The sequence below is a fragment of the Engraulis encrasicolus genome, chromosome 19 (assembly GCF_034702125.1).
Source record: "Engraulis encrasicolus isolate BLACKSEA-1 chromosome 19, IST_EnEncr_1.0, whole genome shotgun sequence".
NCBI lineage: Eukaryota > Metazoa > Chordata > Actinopteri > Clupeiformes > Engraulidae > Engraulis > Engraulis encrasicolus.
The window spans coordinates 1,661,483-1,683,166 of NC_085875.1; the positions used below are offsets into that span (position 1 = coordinate 1,661,483).

The 21,684-nt window shown below is 45.8% G+C and overlaps 1 protein-coding gene across 1 annotated transcript; it reads right to left on the bottom strand.

Moving 5' to 3' along the window:
- Positions 1-10,020: 10,020 nt before the first annotated feature.
- LOC134469931 (jun dimerization protein 2-like) lies at positions 10,021-21,352 on the bottom strand. The gene is made up of 4 exons (XM_063223953.1): positions 20,662-21,352; positions 13,123-13,349; positions 11,792-11,896; positions 10,021-10,461 (listed from the first exon to the last, which is right to left on the bottom strand). The coding sequence occupies exons 1-4, from the start codon at positions 20,747-20,749 to the stop codon at positions 10,222-10,224; spliced, it is 660 nt and encodes a 219-aa protein (XP_063080023.1). The 5' UTR covers positions 20,750-21,352; the 3' UTR covers positions 10,021-10,221.
- Between the last annotated feature and the right edge of the window lie 332 nt (positions 21,353-21,684).

Genomic DNA, 21,684 nt, shown 5'->3' on the forward strand with positions numbered 1-21,684 from the left:
GGGAGGCGGGACCAAGCCCCTCTTCCAAACTGACACCCAGACAGAAAAGATATTTTAAAACACATGAACAGAACTCATCATGTTCTAATAGAACCGAAAACCGTTGCAGAAACTTTTTCCTATTGGATCAAGTAGGCAGACATGGAGAAAGACAGTCATTGCGCGAGTAGGCCTACTTGTACTTTTGTACTCAAAAAGTACATTTAAAAGTTTGTACTTATGACTTTTACTTAAGTACATTTTTGGTAGACAACTTTTACTTTCACTTGAGTAATTTTTTCGCAGGGTACTTCTACTTTTACTTAAGTACACAACTTCAGTACTTCTTCCACCTCTGGTGAGCGGTGTCCTGCATCTGTGGCCTTGAGTGTATCTGACCCACATTGCTCTAGGGACTCAAACCAGTACTCTGTGCCTAAACGACTGCACGTCATTTTGGATTTTTTTTTTTTTAAAAAACATTTGTCAGTGACACTTTACCTTAGAAAAGCAGTCCTTAAAAAGCTTTATAAACACTTTGTAAAAAAATACTAATTATTAAATGATTTGTAAATGATTAAGATTAAGCACAGCCGCAGGCATTCTGAAAGCTAGCCCTCAAAAGAGCAAAAGAGATTAACCCTGTCCACTGGATATAAAAGTGTCCAGCAGGCCAACACACATAAAAGTCATCCAGTATAGGCGCCAATTTTATCCGATATGCAGCTGTATATTGAATCTTGCTTATTTAAAAACATTTGTAAATGTTCTATGTATAATTAGTTCATTAAGATGTTAATTAAGGTCTTGAAAAACTTTTTAAGGGAACACTATTCTAACAAGAAATCAGAGTGCTTCTGGGTCTTCACCTTTTTTCCATGCTGCTCATCAGTGTAGGGGATCTCAAACTTGGTCCAAGTAGAGAAAATATGAAGCACTCAAGGTTACATTTTTTTGTACTTTTTTGTAGCCAAATGAAAAGTAAGAAATTGTAACCTTGAGTGCCTCAGATTTTCTCTACCAGGGGTTTCTCGACAGTGTCGTTGCTAGCTAAGTTAGCAACTTACTTAATTGCCATGCATTTTCCCATTGGGAACTAACTAAGTTGCTAACTGGTTAGCAACAACACTGTTGAGAAATGGGGTCCTGGGGTGCATCCCAATATGTGACCTTGCCTCCTCCACTTGCCTCCTCCACTTGCCTCCTCCACTTGTCTCCTCCACTTGCTTCTCGTCATGATGACATCACTGACAACAGCATTATATTTCAATATCTTGCAAAAGCTCAGTTAAGTGTTTTTCTCATTTGCAATTGGGATGGTGAATGAAAAACAGTCCCTCAAAAGTTGTTGTGGCGAGGCTGACAGCTGGGAAACTTTATCGTTTTCTCCACGGAGGAGGGGCCAGGAGGCGGGACGAGGAGACAAGCACAAGTGGAGGAGGCAAGGACACATATTGGGATGCACCCCTGGACTATTCTAACGTTACCTATCTTCTAAGTGTAATGTCAAACTACCAGTGGGCTAATCGGACAGCACTCTGTGACTTGGTGCCTCTGTTTGTGTGTGCGTGCAAACCGGTTATTAGTGACCTTGCTGGCTCTTGTAATCCATTTACATGCAGAGATTTGGCCTATTTGTTTGTTTACCCTTTTCTCCGGAACCACACATGGGGCCAAAGCTGGTTCAGGTGTAAACCAGGTGAAGTTAAGAGGTAAATCACCTAATAGAAGGGCCTGGAATGAGGACTCCAGGCTCTTCTATTAGGTGATTTACCTCTTGGAGATATGTATTGGCTGAAATACTGTGTTCTATACTTCTGTACTCTGTAACTGTTTATTTCTCCTGTGTGTGTGTGTGTGTGTGTGTGTGTGTGTGTGTGTGTGTGTGTGTGTGTGTGTGTGTGTGTGTGTGTGTGTGTGTGTGTGTGTGTGTCTTTCTGTGTGTGTGTGCGTGTGCGTGTGTGTGTGTCTGTGTGTGTGTCTTTCTGTCTGTCTGTGTGTGTGTGTGTTTTCCCCAGTAGGATGGGAGAGAGGTGGGACGGTAGTCTGGACTTCACGGCCACCATCCGCTCTGTGTCTCACCCAAACCTGTGTGTCGTGGGGCAGGCCCTGTTTCCTGACTGACCTGCTGCTATGGTACTATGGTCCTGGTCCTCTGGTCCTATGGTTCTGGTCCTATGGGTATTCACTATTGCCCTCTTCCCTGACTGAACTAGAGCTATGGAGATTCACCATTGCCCTGTTCCCTGACTGACGTGCTCCTATGGTCCTAAGGCCCTGTTCCCTGACTGACGTGCTCCTATGGGAATCTACTGCGTGTCTGAGGGAGCTGAACTGGTCCTCTGGTCGTATGGTTATTCACTATTGCCCTCTTCCCTGAGTGACCTGCTCCTATGGTCCTAAGGCCCTGTTCCCTGAGTGACCTGCTCCTATGGGCATCTACTGTGTGTCTGAATCAGCTGAATTGGTCCTACGGTCCATGGACCTGGTCCTATGGTCTTATGCTACTCTAGTCCTGCTCTTACGGTCCTATTGCTCCTCTGTTCCTATGGTCCTCTGCTCCTATGATCCTGTGGTCCTATGGTCCTGGTCCTCTGGTCCTATTGGTCCTCTGGTCCTATGGTCCTGGTCCTCTGGTCCTATTGGTCCTCTGGTCCTGCTCATCTGGTCCTATGGTCTTATGGTCCTATGGTCCTGTGGTCCTCTGCTCCTATGGTCCTGTGGTCCTATGGTCCTGCTCATCTGGTCCTATTGGTCCTCTGCTCCTATGATCCTGTGGTCCTATGGTCCTCTGCTCCTATGATCCTGTGGTCCTATGGTCCTGGTCCTCTGGTCCTATTGGTCCTCTGGTCCTGCTCATCTGGTCCTATTGGTCCTCTGCTCCTATGATCCTGTGGTCCTATGGTCTTATGGTCCTATGGTCCTGTGGTCCTCTGCTCCTGTGGTCCTGTGGGGATTCCCTATTGCCCTGTTCCCAGAGTGAGCTGCTGCTAGACATACTTGATACTGATGCTCAGTTTTTAGATCTTATTGATTGTGATTTTCTTCTTTATCTTGTCCTATGTCCTCAAGTATGTCTATGTGTTCTAAGGTTGAAAGATTCCTTTCAAGTCCTCCTACTTGTCCAGCACTTTGGACAGCTACCTCTGTTGTATTTTAAAGTGCTTTATAAATAAAATTGACTTGACTTGACTTGACTATACTCATGAACGGGTACTTTGCTCCTAAATGTGCGTTACGCCCCTTTATGGGTGAAAACAAACCGAATGTCTCATCAACTTACATGCTACATCGGCTACCCTAAATGAACACAGTACATGCTTCAGTCACGGCCGTTTGGCAATATTATTTGAACAGCCGGCAACACAACACGTTTTTGGCATGTTGCGCGTGAACAACGCTTGTCTACAGGTTCTTATCTTTCATTTATTAAACCCCAACACCACCAATTGACTTGCATTGCCTGTTTTCCCCCACAAATGGATGTAACGCACATGGAAAACGTCACGCCGTTCATGAGTATGGTCCTGGCCCGGTGGAGATTGACTAATGCCCTGCGTGGTGGTGTGACGTGTGGCCATGCCCAGCCGTGTTGTTAATGAGCAGGTCAGGGGGCAGCTACTACTGTCTGGCCTGGTGGCGAGACAGAGGACCTTTCTCAAAACCTAGGACAGTGTCCTTCCAAGTGTATCAGCCTAATTAGTCACGCCCAGTGATTGGGTACTCTTTATTAGTCACACCCAGTGATTGGATATTCTGTAGAGTTCACCAAAGAGTATCCAATCACTGGGCGTGACTCATTAGGCTGATACACTTGGAAGGACACTTTCCTAGGTTTTGAGAAATGCCCAGAGACAGGGATAGGCTGCAGGATACGAGAGGCGGGGCATGAGGCTGTCATGGCTACCTGCTGAGTGAGAGGGGGCATAAGGCAGGGCTGAACTGGACATCTGGCATACCGGGCATTTCCCCGTGGGCCCCGCACCCTCGTGGGCCCCTATTTTCATAAATGTAAAAAAAATAAAAAATAAAATTACATTTCTGAAAATAGGGGCCCACGAGGGTGCGGGGCCCACCAGTGAGTCAGTTCTGCGCCGCTAATTATGAGGGGGGGCCCGTTAAGCGGTAAGTGCCCGGGCCCTATTTCTCCCTCACTCCAGCCCTGGGCAGAGACCAGACTCAACTGCCTGAGCGCGAGAGGGGGCTGAGGCCAGACTCAGCCGGGTCAAAGACGTCCAACAGGAAATTGTCCTTCAGTGCAATGGATACTTTTGCTTACAGTTAGGCCTATTGCAAAAAACATGATTTTTTTTTCAATATTTTTTGACTTGGCTGTCATGCATTCACTTGAAAAAAACATAAAATCATATTCTTTACAGTTACAGTAAGCAAAAGTATCCGTTGGCACAGAAGGACAATTTCATCTTGGACGTCTTTGACCCGGCCGTATGAGAGGGAGCAGAGGCCAGACTCAACTGCATACGAACGTGAGAGGGGGGAGAGCATAAGGCCAGACTCAAGTGGGGTGCATTTCTGGAAAGCATAGTTGTTAACAGTTAGCGACTTCGGTAGTTGCCAATGGGAAATTGCATTGCTACCAACAAAGTAGCTAACATAGTTAGCAACAACTACGCTTTCCAGAAATGCACCCCTGCATACTGTATGTGAGGGGGGGGGGGGGGTCAGAGGGCAGACTCAACTGCATACATCAGAGGAGGCACAACAAAGCCAGACTCAAGTGCATACGTGAGAGAGGGCAGAGAGCACTCAGCCGCATGAGTATCCTTGGGTGCATTTCTGGAAACCATAGTTGCTGACTTGTTAGCTACTTTGTTGTTTGCAATGCAATTTCCCATTGACAACTACCCAAGTTGCTAACTGCTAACAACTACCCTTTCCAGAAACACACCCCAGGGCCATAGGCCAGCGCAGGAGGACCACCGCGGATTACAGATTAGCCACCCGCCTCAGCGGAGATTATGGCCTGTTTCCAATGGGAAGAAGAGAATAACTAATACTGTCCAAGCCTCTTATGGGACCTCCTCCTCTCTCTCTCTCTTCCTCTCTCCTCCTCCTCTCTCTCTCCCTCTCTTTCTCTCTCTTCCTCTCTCCCCCTCTCTCTCTTCCTCTCTCTATCTCTTCCCCTCTCTCTCTTCCTCTCTCTCTTCTCTCTCTCGCTCTCTCTCTTCCTCTCTCCTCTCCCTCTCTCTCTTCCTCTCTCTCTTCTCTCTCTCGCTCTCTCTCTCTACCCTCTCTCTCTCTTCCTCTCTCCTCTCCCTCTCTCTCTTCCTCTCTCTCTCTCTCTCTCTCTCTCTCTCCCTCTCTCTCTTTCTTTCCATCCCCCTCGTCTTATCTTTCTCACACACATTCACAATCTGTGAAAATAAATACACGTAAACCACTGTCAACAAGAAATGATACGACAGAACTTTTTTTTTTAAATGTGGGTGTTTGTAATTTGATTCCAAATCTTTTTTGTGGTATTTAAAATTTGACGTTAAGGCTTTTTTGGGTGATGTTTATAATTTGATGCTAAATGTTTTTTTAATGTGTTTATAATTTGATATGAAAGTTTTTTGACAGGTGTTTATAATTGTATACAAAAGCTTATTTTCAGGGGCTTTCTTTTGTAACATTTTACATATCGAGTTTTTACATCATTTATAAAATAAAGATGTATGGCAGTATGTATGCTGGTGTTTTGTCATGTTAACTTACCACACTATTACACATCTTTCATTTACATGTTTATTGATCATTTCTATTCAAATTCCCTTCAGTAGAACTCAAGGTCCAAAATGAAGTCCCCTTTAATATGCCATGCACTTTTTCATGTTAAGTCACCGTTAGTACAACTGAACATTATCTTGAAGTTACTTACATAGCTTTTTCATGCGTAAGCAAGCTTGAGGCCCCTGGAGAAGTGAATACCGTGATCCAGTGTTTCTCAAAGTGGGGCGCACGCCTACCTGGGGGGGCGCGAAGGCATCACAGGGGGGGCGTGTGACATCTGATTTTGGGTTTTTTCCCCCCAAGGAAATGATTTCCTGTCTCGCCAATGAGCCAATATGTTTTAAGCGCACACCAACATTATATTACTAATTGTCATGGATTTGAATGGCACAGGAAATGGCACAGGAAATGAACACATATCTGCATTTGACTGCAGTCCCTCCACCTCTCTGCACCTCACCATTTGAACTGGCCCAAATAAGCAATCCTTACAGAAAAAAATAATGATAAAATATACTTAAATAAATATTTAATAATTTAATAAATATACTTAAATAAATATTTTTTGTTTATCAACAGGCCTTCCTACAGTTTCATTTTCACTAACCAAGTGTGAATCACCAGAAGTTTCTCGTCTTGATAGTTTCTCTCTCTGTAATATTATCTCACTAATATTAACAGGCCTAGCATTTCTATTGTATCACTCATAAACTGTCAAACACCATATTTCTCTTACCTTTCCCTGCTATTTTTACATAGCTATTAGAAATTAAAACGAATACCTGTGGTATTTCAAATTGAAAGACATGTGAAGTACTCACTTATTTTGCAAATCACTTGTAATGCTGAACTATTTTGTGCTAGAAATTATGGCTATAACAGGCAGTGGCCTAGTATAAAGCCCACATGATTGATCCCGGCCCCTGATCTCTGTCAGGAACGATAATATGGCCCCCAGAGAAAAAAAGTTTGGGAACCCCTGCTCTAGAGTGTATTTTGTACAAGAGTACAAAATGTGTGCTGTGACTGTTGCTGACGCACAAGTGAACCTTCACCACTCAGATCGCATGAGAGCACAACTCTATTGTGTCTTGGGCAAGGACAACATTTCAACCTGTCAAAAGCAAAATAAATGAGATCTCAAAAGGCCTCTACCAGAAAATATTATTTATTATTGTCAGCAAAATAAATGTTAACCTAGGTACACATTTGATATAAAAAAACAACATTGTATAGAAAACCTGTCATGGATTGAATGGTAGTTTTGAACAGCCTTTTGAACGGGCATGAAGTGAAAATATAAAAGTTTGATAACAGTGGAGTACGGAGGTAATGTTAAGACGATCGGGAAGCATTCGAACATGCAGCCAGTTGTCCTGAAATATCTAAGGCCCTCCGCACATCAGCTCCGACAACACTGCAGAGCACTTTCACTTTCCGACAATTTGTGATAGTTCTACCAGAGAGAGTAGAGAGAGAGAGGTTCCATTGGCCCATTGTTTCCGGGTTCTATTATTGCAAGGGGAAGGGGGGGAGGTGAATCCCCCTTTAGGCAGACCTAGGCAGACCTAAGGACTGTTCTATTGAATGCTAGGAGTATTATGACACGCCCCTTTAGGCAGACCGGAACCTGGTCACGTTAGGTGCCTATTACAACCTATGACATTGGCATATCTCTATATACTTAAAGCATCTCTGGTTCTACCCCCGCATCACCACAGCAGAACATGGATAATCAATGGGTGGCTCAGACAAAATAGAACTCGTCCCTAATCGCCAGCCGACATCCGCGGATGTCCGTGGACATTGGTTCCGGCATGCGGGGTTGTATTGACAACAGTAGAATAGAACTTTGGCAGAGCAGTGCGCCGCACTTTGTCGAAACCGATGTGTGGAGGCCCTTGAGAGTTTGTCAGCATTGCACAGAATACATATTCCGCTTGAGCTTGGCTCAAAGCTTTGAAAATAACAACAGAAATACTGCATAATAACAAATGGAAACAGTAAATACAAAAAAATGCATCACGTCTAGTGACAGAATATGGTCTATTCAATATAATGTACATGTAGTATAAAAAAAGGATGTATATAATCGTATGTAACAAAGATGTAAACTTCATATATGTATAAATGACGCCTGCGTCAGGGGAGGAAAAAAAAAAAACATTAAAAACTGCTAGGAACTGCAACTTAGGCCAAGTATAGACAAAAATCGATACCACAACCATATTTGGACTTGTAGAATAACGTCGACAGACGTCAGTGACAATCTGCCGCATGTAGTGAGAAAATACTAAGGCTTTCGATGTCCATAAAACGACATCAACATACATAACAACTAGCCTGGTGACCCGCCCATAATACTTCTCTTCATTTGCATTCATGGTCTAGAGCAGTGATTTTCAACCTATGGGCCGGGGCCCACTGGTGGGCCCTGAAGGTACACCAAGTGGGCCTTGAAATAATATTCTAAAAATGATAATCACATTTTGGTGTGTGTTGCTGCTGATTTATGTGAGTTTTATTCGTAATTGGGTCAGAGGTGGGCCACAAACATTTGTGACAATTTTGAGTGGGCCCCAAGTTGGAAAAGGTTGGGAACCCCTGGTCTAGAGGTTCTTTACTGGGGCGGGGGTTTAGTCGGTTACCGGGCGGCCGGCCAATAAGCGAACAATTTGGTGAGAGCTGTCCAATCGTTTCAAACCAGAACTGAGTGCTATCCTCCCGCCCTTGTAATACTCATGAACGGCGTGACGTTTTCCATGTGCGTTACGCCCTTTTGTGGGGGAAAACAGCCAATGCAAGTCAATTGATGATGTTGGGAAAAAATAAACGAAAGACAAGGACCTGTAGACTAGCGTTGTCCACGGTCAACATGCCCAAAACCTGTTGTGTTACCGGTTGTTCAAATATTTAGCCAAACAGCCGTGGCTGAGGCATGGACTGTGTTCATTTAGGCTACACTATGTAGCATGGAAGTTAATGACAAACATTCGGTTTGATTTCCCCCATAAAGGGGCGTAACGTACATTTACGAGCAAAGTACCCGGATGACCGTTCATGAGTATCGCCTCAGGTCGAAGAACCCCCAGATCATGAATATGGATGAAGAGATGCATTATGAGCGGGCCATACCAGGCTACATAACAACAAACAAAACAAACAAAGAAACAAACAAAAGTCTTGGCATCGTTAATACACAAAACCCAATCTCATTGGACCTTGTATATCACTCTGGTTTCCATGTTCCCATGAGGAGGCTCTCGAGTCTCGACCCCCCTGTAGTTGGCTGGCAGGCGAGGGGGTGGCAATGCCAAAGAGCGTCTATTACAGTAAGAGAAGTCAAACTCCGTCCACTCATTGCAAAGGAGTGTGCTGCTCAAGTTCGGTCTTCTAAGGGGCGTTGTCCCATCCACCTTCTTCTTCTTCTCTTTCTGTGGTGTTTGGCGGTGACTAGCATAAAATTGTGCGCTACCGCCACCTACAGCAGAAAGGGAACTCCATTTATGGCTCATTCTTTTGAAACTCGGCCGTCGGTAGATCCGAGGTTGTTCTCCCGACAACCGTTGTAAACGCGTTCTATTGAAACAGCTGGGGACAATACAAACGTCTGAAAACACTAATGTTAAACGAACTCGGAGTACACAGAAGCGCTCCGAGTTTGTGTTTCGGAACTCCGATTTGAGTACCCATTCTTTTGCACTTTTCCGAGGCGGAAGCCGGAGTTTCCGACAATCGAGTTTCAAAAGAACGAGCCATTATTCTCAACCTGAAGTCTCCAAAGGTCTCCTAACTTAAGGTCTCCTAAAGGGCCGTTCACCTGACGTCACATGGATCCAGGAAAAGTATGAGTCTGAACTATCTTACTCTATTAGACGATCTTTGGCAATGCCCCCTTACCTCCCTCCCCCCCTCCCTCCCTCCCTCTCTGTCCCTCCTCTTCTCTCCTGTGTGCCGGTGAGCAGTGTACTTCCAGAGGGTTGAGCTAAGTGCATCTGGCTTCTTCTGCTTGGCGTGGCTTGGCTGAGGAGGAGGAGGAGGAGGAGCACGGAGGGAGTTTGACGTAAACAGGCGAACATGAACCACAGCGACCGATCTGAAATGTGGACGGCAGGCAAGTTGGGGATGGGATGGCAGCCTTTCTGCTACAGTAAGAGCCACTTATTTATTTATTTTTTTTACACCCCCCCCCCCCCCCTTTCCAGGCGCATCTCCCTTTAGGCAGACCTAAGGACTGTTCTATTCAATGCTAGGAGTATTATGACACGCCCCTTTAGGCAGACCAGAAACTGGTCACGTTAGCTGCCCATAGAAACCTATTATGTTGGCATATCTCTATATAATTAAAGAATCTCTGGTAGAACTAAATGAGTGGCTCCTACTGCAGCTAAGCTCCGCTCCACCACCACCACCTCCTCCACCTTCACCTCCACCTCCTCCACCTCCTCCATAATGGAGGCCTGGCCTGGCCTGGCCCGGCTCTCCGCCTCATAGCTTGGCCTCCTTCTCCTAATCCTCCTCCTCCTCCTCCTCCTCCTCCTCCTCCTCCGCCTTGAGTTTCTCCAACAGGGGGTTGGGGATCTCCATCCCCGTCTCTGTGTCGGCGTCGGGTGTCTGTACGCTGTCGCGCCGCACGATGCAGGTGGGCCGGTGGCGGTTCAACATCAGGATCAGCTGCTGCCTCTCGTGCTTCAGCTCCTCGATCTGCGACTTCAGGTCAGAGTTCATCATCTCCAGACGCTCCGACTCCTGACACACAGAGGAGGAGATAGAGAATCACGGTTAGAAGAAGATAGATTTGTTGTTATCAGAATGGCAATGACCAAGTCATAGTGCATTGCTAAAGGAGTCTGTGTTATGCCATAGTAGTGTAGCACTATGGAAGCTAACTTTTGAACTTTTCCGAATTCATCATCTCCAGACACTCCGACTCCTGACACAGAGGAGATAGAAAATCATGGTTAGAAGGAGAAGGTAGATTTGGCACTGCCGTGGCCAAACGGTACGGCACTCGCCTGCCATGCGGCTGACCCGTGTTCGATTCCCAACCCGGGTCCTTTGCCGACCCCTGCCCGTCTCTTTCCCAATTTGCTTCTTGTCCACCTCTCACACTGTCCTATCAAATAAAGTCGAAAAAAAGCAACAAAAAAAAACCTTAAAAAAAAAATACAAGGTAGATTTGCTGTTACCAGAATGGCAATTACCAAGTCATAGTGCATTGCTAAAGGTGTCTGTGTTATGTCATAGTAGTGTAGCACTATGGTAGCTAACTTCTCAATGACTATTTCAGCATCGACTGGTGGAACGGCGTGCATTATGGGGCTACCTGCCTTTTTAATGCGCATTATTTTAAAGCGACTTTATATTTGATGGAAAAGGGGCGCGTGTGCTGTCTGTGATAATGTAATGTGTGATCCTGCCTTGGCCAGGGTTCAATTGAACAAAAATATATCTCAATGTGATTTTGTTCCCTGGGTTATCAACGGTAAAATAAAAAATAAAAAATAAAATACTAATATAAAAAATTCTAAATAAAAAATAATAAGCAGCTAGTTGACCTAGCCAGGCCGCACCCTCCTAGTGGGGCAACACCTTCGTCGTTGCAACTAGTCAGGTCAAGAGCAATGCAAGTACTTTCTGAGTTCGCGAAAATACGGGAACTCCTTTCACTTTGTCGGGAAGCAAACAACCATAAGCAAACCAAGGGAGGCGGGTCAACCACGCCGTTGGGGAAATGTAAATTGATATGCTCTTGGTCAAGAGCAGTGGTGGACAAAGTAAAAGTACTTTTGTGGTGTAATTACAACAGTAGCACATGATATTACATAGCTGTTACACCGTTTACTCCATTTTACCTACCTACTGAAAAACAATAAAAACCTAACAAGGAACCACCACAAACTCAAACCAACCCGTGCAGAATCAGTTTATCGTAAGACAAGTACATTGATCTACTTTTTACTCAGATTAGTTACGTGTGTTGGAAAGAAACTGTGTTTCTTTTTTTTTTACTTTTACTTTTACTTTGTCCACCACTGGTCAAGAGACCAAGTCTGATGATCAGGCTAAGTTGACTCACCTTTTGTAGATATTCCGTTCTCTCCTTCTTCTTGTTTCGACATCGAGCGGCTGCTACTTTGTTTTTCTCTCGTCTCCTTTTCCTCCGATCATCCTCTTCGTCCCTCTGAAAGAGACAGATCACAATGATGAATTAACGCAAATTACACAAATTGTGCTTTTTTATCATGGAGTGAAATCTGTGACATTGGCCTAGGTTACATGGGACATTTAATTTCGAATGAACTTCATTTAATTTCGAATAAAACTTAATTCCGCTTTGAAACTCGACGGAACTTGAAATTATTAGTGTGGAATTAAATAAATACCCAATAAAAAATTGCTGGAAAATTAGTGCACTATTTTAGAAGTTGTATACCTGTCCTCTGTAAGATGTGTGTGAGATCAGTGGCATACTTTAAGAGACATCAGTTTTACAAAAGAAAAGTCCAAGACAAAGTGCTCTCCCCCATCCTCCTCCATGACTGACTGAGGTACCCTGAGCATGGTACCGTCCCGCCGCACTGCTCCCTTTCGGGCGCCATTGGCGTTGCCCCCTTGCATGGGTGAGGCTGGCATAAATGCACTTCCGTTGTCTGTAGTGAGCACTGTGTGCTGTGGAGTGCTGTGTCAAAATGACAATGGGATTTGGAGTTTCCCAGGAGGGCTTTTTACTTTCACTTTCGCTCACCTCCGTCTTCATGGGCAGGACGCGCTTGGCCCTCTTCCCCAGCAGGTGCAGGGGGTTAAGCAGCCGAAAACCGATACGAGTATGAGGATATTAATGCATCGCTAGTAGGGCTGGGTTCAAAAGATCGAATCGCGATCCAATGTCGATTCACGTTCAAAAAGAGCGATATAGATTCACAACTTTGTGGATCGATCTTTTGCCGATCATTATAGGCGCTATTTACTAATCCACATCCTGCAGCTCTCTTCCACAGTTTCCCACTTATTTCTCACATACAAAGGTATTTCATGTTTGTGTGGGCATCAAAGGCTGAGATACTTAGGTTTTTATAACCGGTCCTAGAATTATAGGCATAAATGGTTTAAAGTGACAGCCCAGCAATACAAAAGATCGATATCGAATCGAATCGGATCGTGGATCGTGGATCGTGGATCGAATCGGATCGTAGTCTTCTGGATCGGAATCGAATCGGATCGTAGTCTTCTGGATCGGAATCGAATCGATCCAGGAAATTTGGATCGATTCCCAGCCCTAATCGCTAGTTCTCACCTCAGTCTTCATGGGCAGGACTCGCTTGGCCCTCTTGCCCAGCAGGTGCAGGGGGTTGAGCATGGCGAAAACCGATACGAGTATGAGGACATTAACGCATCGCTAGTCCTTACCTCCGTCTTCATGGGCAGGCCGCGCTTGGCCCTCTTGCCCAGCAGGTGCAGGGGGTTGAGCATGGCGCCCAGGCTGCACAGGTCGGCGTACTTGAGCTGGTCGGCGAGGGCGAGCGAGGTGGCGGAGAGTCCCGCGAGGAGGCCCAGACCGGGCAGAGAGCCGCCCGCCGCCACCGCGGGGTCAGGCATCGGGCCCGGCATCATGTCACTCCGCCCAACGACCACAGCTAGGGGAGACAGAGGGATGTAACAGTCAATACAGTTATTAGCAGGGCTCTAAATTAACACCAATCAAACGAGTAAATGCTGGTGAAACTTCAGTTTGGCTGGTAGAAAAGACCAACTTGCTAGCCACTTTGACCCATTAGTGAGTATGTGTTTGGTTTGTAAGATTAACATCTACGAGCCATTTTGGCTAGTGATGAAAAAAGTTAATTTAGAGTCATGGTTATTAGTTATACGTCATTGACCCATATGGCATCATATTACTCCGCCCAACGACCACAGCTGGGGGAGACAAGACAAGAAAAATGTTAAGAAATTTCACTGTAGTCGTAATCATGACATTACATTACACCAGATACTCAAGACAGAGATAAGTTCATTTCTGGTATCCACTTTCTGTCGGGTGAACGCCCCTTTAGGAGACCTGAGGTTTAGAATAAATCAAGCCCCCTTAGCGCTGTATATGGCGGTAGCGCACCTCTTGTGCAAACACCTCAAAAATAGAAGAAGAAGAAGGGGACAACGCCCCCTTAGGAGACCCAAGTTGAGCACACGCTTTTGCATTGGGTGGGCGTGTTTCGAGGCCTCTTTATTACTCCACCCTCTTTGATTACACTCATTGATACTGTGCATGGCATCATGGTACTTCACCCTACCACCACAGTTAGGGGACAAGAAAATAGAGCCAAGTCTCACCCTGGTCTGCCATCTACAATTTGTAAACAAAAACAAAAAAGCACATGAACGCAACGCGTTGGTAAATACCACTTTGCAACTAGACAATATCTACTTCAGAAGACCACATGAATGCACAATAATATGTCACTGTGGTCTTAATAATTACATTACATCACACTTGGCTGACGCTAAAAAAATATATGCATTTACTGCATAATGTCCTGGATCAGCTGTCTGTATTCCTGCACTTGAATTGTGACAACTGCATTTGGCTTTGTGGCTCCTCCAAACAATCCAGCGGAGGATAGATTTCAATGACAGCAGTGTGAAAGACGACAGTTTCAACATTTCTGACCTCAGATACCAGGAAATGGCGGATCCCAGAAACTTTAATGTAGCAGAGTTCACATTTCACACAGAGCTGCCAAATATTATGGTGGGGCTCAGGAATGTAGGATGCTTCCTCAAATCCACAACTATCTCTTAAGTCTATTTACCTAGTGTCTATCTGCACCCATGTCTGATATGCAGGGCTGGATTAATGCACGGGCCTACCGGCCTAGCTCGCGGCTAACTGGTCTCATAGGACTCAATGTTAACTGTTAGCTTGGAGGTGAAATGTGCACTGCCATAACTAGAAAACGGTTGGAAGTACAGGAGAACTGTAAAAGCCTATTATTTAACTCAAGGGGAGGTGTAAAATAAGCTTATTTCAAAAAATGGGACAGTGTCACTTTAAGTCTATATGCCTAGTGTCTATCTGCATCCATGTCTGATATGCAGGGGTGGATTCATGCGCGGGCCTACCGGGCCCAAGCCCAAGGGGCCAGAGGCCCCAAGGGGTCAGGCCAACTTGGCCTCGCGGCCACAACCCACACTGGCCTTCAGAACCACCTTCGTAATAATAATCTTTCCAAGGTGCTTCATGTGCCAGCCAATATAGTGTACAATTAACTGGTATAGTACCTAGGTCAAGCCAGGTCCGTGGGGCCGAAGGGGGCCAGAGGGCTAGTGGCCCTAAGGGGCCAGGCCAACTTGGCCCCGCAGCCACGACCCAAACCGGCCTTCAAAACCACCTTTGCAATAATCAAGACAGTGTCTGGCCCATAATTTCTTAATTCGCCTCTGCTGATATGTGTATTGCTTATGCATAGGGCCAGTTCTAATCGATTTGGTGCATTTCCTTTCCCCCTTTCCTTTTTGTGCATTTAGAAATTGGCATCTGTAAACATAACACTGTACATCATCTGATGGAGCACATCTGATCTAGTACCTATAAATGTACTGCGAGTGACAATGAACATTCATTAAGTTTCATGTTTTATTTCACTTGAAGTTCTAATTTTGTGGGAGTTTTTTGGTATTCCTGGTTAGGGGTGGGCGATATGACGATATTAAATCGTGAATCGTGATATTGAGTAAAACATCGTCTCGAATCTGCCAAAGTGGAGAAATCGTATAGATCGTCTTGCAGTGAGGATGTTTATTATCAGTACCAGAGTGACGTTTTCTCACTTGTGTTGCTTTATTCTTTACATTATTGTATTCCAATTGTACACTTTATGAAAGTATCATCAGTGTGTTAACATTTTATTAACTGCAAATTACAAATTGCAAGCATATGAAAGTTGTTTTTTGTTGTTTTTATTTTTTGGATGGAAGATCGTGATAAAAAATCGAAATCGTGATTTCATGTTAAAGAATCGTGATACAACATTTTTGCAATATCGCCCACCCCTATTCCTGGTGCCCCCCCAAGACATTTGGTGCCCTAGGGCCTAGGCGACCGCTTCGTCTGCCTATGCCTAGCATCAGCCCTGATTTAGGCATATCCTTGCATGTGCTTTTTTGTTTGTCTGTGAGTCTTATGCATGTGCCCTCTCGAGCCATCTGTACTTTCGCCAAAGGATTGGCTCCACTACGATAGGCCGGCCGTGCTTCTCTGTGGAGTGCCTGGAGCAGTAGGATTTTGATCGCAACGTCCCCCCCCCCCAGAAAACAGCCAATAAGCGAATAAGCGCCCCACGTTGGGGCAAAAGGGGAATGACGCTCGTGACAATGACGTACACGTCTGCGCCAGAGAAAATTTTTATCCCTATAAAAAGCAACATTTGCATTGCCTGATGAAGATCCAGGGTGATTGAAACATTGCTTTATAAATACAGTAATAAAGTTTTTTTTAATCTTATTAGCAGTGTGCAGACCCATCTACTTCAACTGACAAAGTGTTTTTGTATGTGCTCTACACTACCCTATCCGAAACCACCCAATGACAGTGGTGTCATCTGGAAATGCTAGTCTGAGCTTGACAGCTGGCTGTTTTGCAGTGCAGTGCAGTGCAGCACAGTACAGTGCATCCATTTGTGTACAGACACACACACACAGAGGGACGAGCAGTTTGCATGCAGGCAGGACACACCCTAGTGCTGACAGAACGCAGTGCCAGCTGTCTGGACTCCAGATGTGACATGTCCCCACCAGGCCCGGAGTAACGCACAGGCTACAAATGGCTGCAGCCTAGGGCCCCCACAGCCTAGGGCCCCCACAGGCTACATACGTCTGCAGCCTAGGGCCCCCACAGACTAGATATGGCTGCAGCCTAGGGCCCCCACAGCCTAGATATGGCTGCAGTCTAGGGCCCCCACAGGCTAGATATGGCTGCTGCCTAGGGCCCCCACAGGCTAGATATGGCTGCAGCCTAGGGCCCCCACAGGCTAGATATGGCTGCAGCCTAGGGCCCACACAGGTGAGATATGGCTGCAGCCTAGGGGTCCCCACAGGCTAGATATGGCTGTAGCCTGGGGCCCCCACCTGCCAGGGCCCCCACAGGCTAGATATGGATGCAGGCAAGGGCCCCCACAGACTAGATATGGCTGCAGCCCAGGGTCCCCACAGGCTACATATGGCTGCAGCCTAGGGCCCCCATAGGCTAGATATGGCTGCAGCCTAGGGACCCCCTGAGCATGGTACCGTCCCGCCGCACTGCTCCCTTTCGGGCGGCATTGGGGGCTGCCCGCTTGCACGGGTGAGGCTGGCATAAATGCAATTTTGTTGTGTGCAGTTTGCAGTGTGTGCTGTGGAGTGCTGGGAGTTGGAGTTTCCCAGTTGGGCTTTCACTTCACTTTTTGAAAGCGATCTATTCCTATTGTTAGTGAGAGAGCGTTTTGTGTTGCTGCCCCCACGCTCTGAAACAGTCTACCTCCCAACATACGACAGGCCCCCACACTGGCTACGTTCAAGAAGCACCTTAAATCCCATCTATTTACAGAGGCATATGGACTTTAACTACTTAACTGCCCCTTCTCCCCGCCCCCTCACACCCCATCCCCCCCCCCCCCCCCCCCCCCCGCCCCCTCAATGTAAAGCGACATTGGGTTCCTTGAAAGGCGCTATATAAAACCAAGTTATTATCATTATTATTATTATTATTATTATTATTATTATTCCCTATCCCCAAGAAAAAGCAATCTATTACCTACATTGTCTATTTCAGCAAGGTGAAACCAAAAATTGTTCCTCGCCCAGGGCCTCAGATTTCCTAAAACCGCCACTGCACACCACACCACACATGTTGACTTCTGTGAGTCAGGAAGCGGCTGCAGAGCCACAGACAGATGGCCGGAGATACAGTGAGCTGAGACAGTTTCACGCTGAGGATTTGACATATTACAGGCTTGAATGGATGCAGACTAGAGCTGAGCTCCATGCACAGGCAGGATCCTGCAGTACACTGTAGAATAGATAAGTGAAAGCAAAAGAAAAAAAGTGAAAAGTGAAAGCCCATTGGGAAACTCCAACTCCCATTGTCATTGTGACACAGCACTCCACAGCACACAAGTGAACACTGCACACTGCACACAACGAAATTGCATATATGCCTCACCCGTGCAAGGGGGCAGCCCTCAGTGGCGCCCCATGGGGAGCAGTGCGGTGGGACGGTACCATGCTCAGGGTACCTCAGTCATGGAGGAGGATGGGGGAGAGCACTGGTTGATTACTCCCCCCACCAACCTGGCGGGTCGGGAGTCGAACCGGCAACCTCTGGGATGCAAGTCTGACGCCCTAACTGCTCACCCATGACTGCCCATGGGCACAGGCGTAGAATAGATGGCCATGGATGGTCAAGGTGATGTTGAATAGAATAGAATAGAATAGAATAGAGTAGAATAAAATAGAGTAGAATTGAGTAGAACAGAGTGGAGTATAATCAAATAGATTACAATAGAATAGATAGAATAGAATAGAATAGAATAGAATAGAATAGAATAGAATAGAGTAGAGCAGAGTAGAGTATAATCAAATAGGTTGCAATAGAATACAATCGAATAGAATAGAGTAGAGCAGAGTAGAGTATAATCAAATAGGTTGCAATAGAATACAATCGAATAGAATAGAATAGAATAGAATAGAAAAGGAATTACTACTACAGACCATATTTCACCGTATCATCCATCCAGTAACCTGCATACTGTAGGCTCACTGGGTGGCAAAGTGCCGCTGGTGGCCTGGGGTGTTTGAAGAGGCATTCCGATAACGCCATGGCAACTGGTGAAGGTCCCAAACTCACTGAACTCACTCAATTCAGCGATGGATACTGGGTTTGTTATGGACTGGGATGGAGGGTTTTTCACATACTGGGTTTCGTATGGATTGGGATGGAGGGTGAACAGATACTGGGTTTCATACGGACTGGGATGGAGGGTGAACAGGCAGGGACGGATTAGGGATAGATTAGGACAGTGGTTTTCAAAGTGGGGGCCGGGGACCCCTGGTGGGCCGTGAAATGTTGCTAGGGGGGCCGCAAGAGGTGGGCAGAACAAAATAATTCAAAAACTCAGTCATGAAACGTCAGCACACCAAAAATAAAGAGGTGAATCATGAAGAAGTGTTGCACTCTTCCATCCGACAACTGTTGCGGTCGCTAGGGGCGTTCAGATTTCTAGGCTAGATGACTGCAGCACCCTGAAAAGCTGCACCTGCTGGAAAAGAAATGTTCAAAGGTATGCGGGATCGACCCATGTAAGGGGGGCGTTGGCAGGAATTTATCTTTATATAGGGGGCCTCGACGTGGTAAAGTCTGGGAACCCCTGGATTAGGACTCCATGGGTCCCTGGGCCAGGCAAGGCAACAAGAACCCCCATCCCCACCCCCCACATGGCCGTGGTTCCAAAACATTTGGGGGTTCTTCGTTATTGGAGGTTTGGGGTTTTCACGCCTGAGAAGAACATTTAAAAATACAGTCGTTTAAAGTGCAATTTTAACACAACATGAGAAGAACACACTCATGAAGCCTCGGGCCTCTACTCAGGGCCCCCTTGGTTCTCTTGGGCCCCTGTGCCTGGGCCCGGTAGGCCCACACAGTACTCCATCCTGGTGAGGAGGGATGACGATGCTTTAGGAAGCACGAGTCAGGATGAGGAATGTTGAAAAGCGACTCACTCCACTACTGTAGGCAGTGTTGTCAGACTGGGCTGGTTCCCGCCCAATTGGGCTGCTTAGGATGGCCGTGTGCAGGTAAAGATGGCATTTATCAGAAAAACCTGACCAATTTTTGCCATAGAAATCAATGCAATTGGGCGGGATTTTGTGCTTCTAGGCGGGTTTTGAGCATTTTTTGGGCTGGAAATCATCAGCCTCATCTGGCAACCCTGACTGTAGGGTACAACTGGCCACTACATGCATGTTACACCCAAGCCCTGTGATAAAAGGGGCAATAACATTGGTAATAATCGTATCAGTAACTCTGAAATGGTGCAAGTATTGAAACAATTAGGCAAAACATTATTGATGTGATGCGAATGATGTTGGCCCAGTTGGTGGCTGCACATTTTCTACACACATCTTTTAATCCCCACACTGCTCTGCCCTGACCTGGGTGGTGTTGACAATCTCACTACAGCAACACCCCAAACGCCTAAAAGAACACAGCCTTGTCTCCATTTGTAACCACATAGGCAACTGAAAAAAGAAAAACCACAGCAAGCAAATCACTGTTGCAGTTTCAAAAGGAGGGAAACACTCGGTGCGTGTCAAAACAGGTGGCATAGGATTGGTCGCTTTGGGGCATGTAAACGTGGACGCGGCGTGTTCTTTGATTTATCATGGCAACCTTTTGCGCATGATGTCTCCAATTGATTTTTTCAATCCAACTGAGATACCTTAAATGTATCAAACCCCCTCTGTTCTGTTGTCCTAGGACAGCCCCAGGTACAAGCTACAAGATACGGGACACTGTTCTGTCAAGGCCTTGCTTGCTCCCAAAGGAGTCACTCCAATACCACGACTTGAGGCGGAAGTTAATTGTCAGAAAGGCATGCATGTAGTCTGCTCTGCTCTGCTCAGCGCTTACATAACACGGCTGCCAGCAGCAGCAAATGTGGCCATGCAGCTCCAGCCTCCTGTCCTCTCATAAAACCGCCAATCCCGATACATACTCCTGCTATGTGAGGGTTTTTTAGAAATGTAAATTGTTATACTTTGAATAAAAATCGTATTGGAAACCAACGTTTGATCATCTTCTACGCGTGCTGTAATTTCAGGAAATGTTAGACTACAAGTTCAACTGCAACGTGAGCATGGCGCTTTGGGGGCAATTCTCGGCACTAACCGAAAGTTATAAAAACTTTTTTTATTCACCTGAACTGGTTTCCGTGTTCTGCAGATGTCCCTTTTTCGAATCGGCGGTGGGTTTCGAGTATATTTTAAATAGTGGATATCGTTGCATCAGCCCGTTTCTTTACCGATCCCTATTTTGAGTCTATAGGAATGCGGAAGTCAGACGCCGTGCCAGCCAGCCAGACGGAGCGGAGTGTAGGGATGGACGGAGCAACATGACAACACCGAAGGGCCAGTGAAGTGGGGCTGGGGAAGGAAGAACGGGCTCCCTCGCTCCTCCCCCTGGAAACCTGAAAACAAACATGCCATTGATGACATTCTGCAAAAAAAAGAGAAAGCCCGGCTGCTGCTGAAACGTAAGCACCTGGACACAAGCCTAGCCATTCTCCCCCGCTCCCTGCATAGAAGCTGGATCGTTGCTGTGTGTTCCATTCTTGTGTCCAACATTTCCACCATGGATGTGATGTTGGCTTTTGCGCAACACTTATTCCTTAAAATATCTTCCACTGGTACAGTTAGGCTGGACAATTACTTTGTTATAATAATCAGATGTAATAGTAGCCTATGTTTTCCTTGAACCCGATTGATATCTAAATCAAAATTGCACAGGACAGACATTTCAATGAAAGTATTGCAACCATGTAAAACTAGAATATAGTGTTGAATGTTTGCAACATTTTCATTGGAATGTTGTGCTGGGTTTCGCAAGGTAGGCCTATTATAATGTTATATACTATATAGGCCTATTATATATGATGTTTGCTTGCATGTTCAAATGTGGTAGACTCTAAACAAAACTATTTTCCTGAATAATTACAGTGTTATTACAGATTATCTCTGACTCTTATTTTCCTGTAGCCTGATTATCATCGACTTTCAAATCTCTTTGAGATTTGGTGTCACGTAGAGCAGGGGTGGGGAACCTACGTCTCGAGGAATGTTTGTGGCCCTTAGCCCGTTTTATCCGGCCCCCGATATAATTTTAATGTTATGCAGCTTCACATGAAATATGACATATTTTGGAAAGGAATCTTGGAAATTACA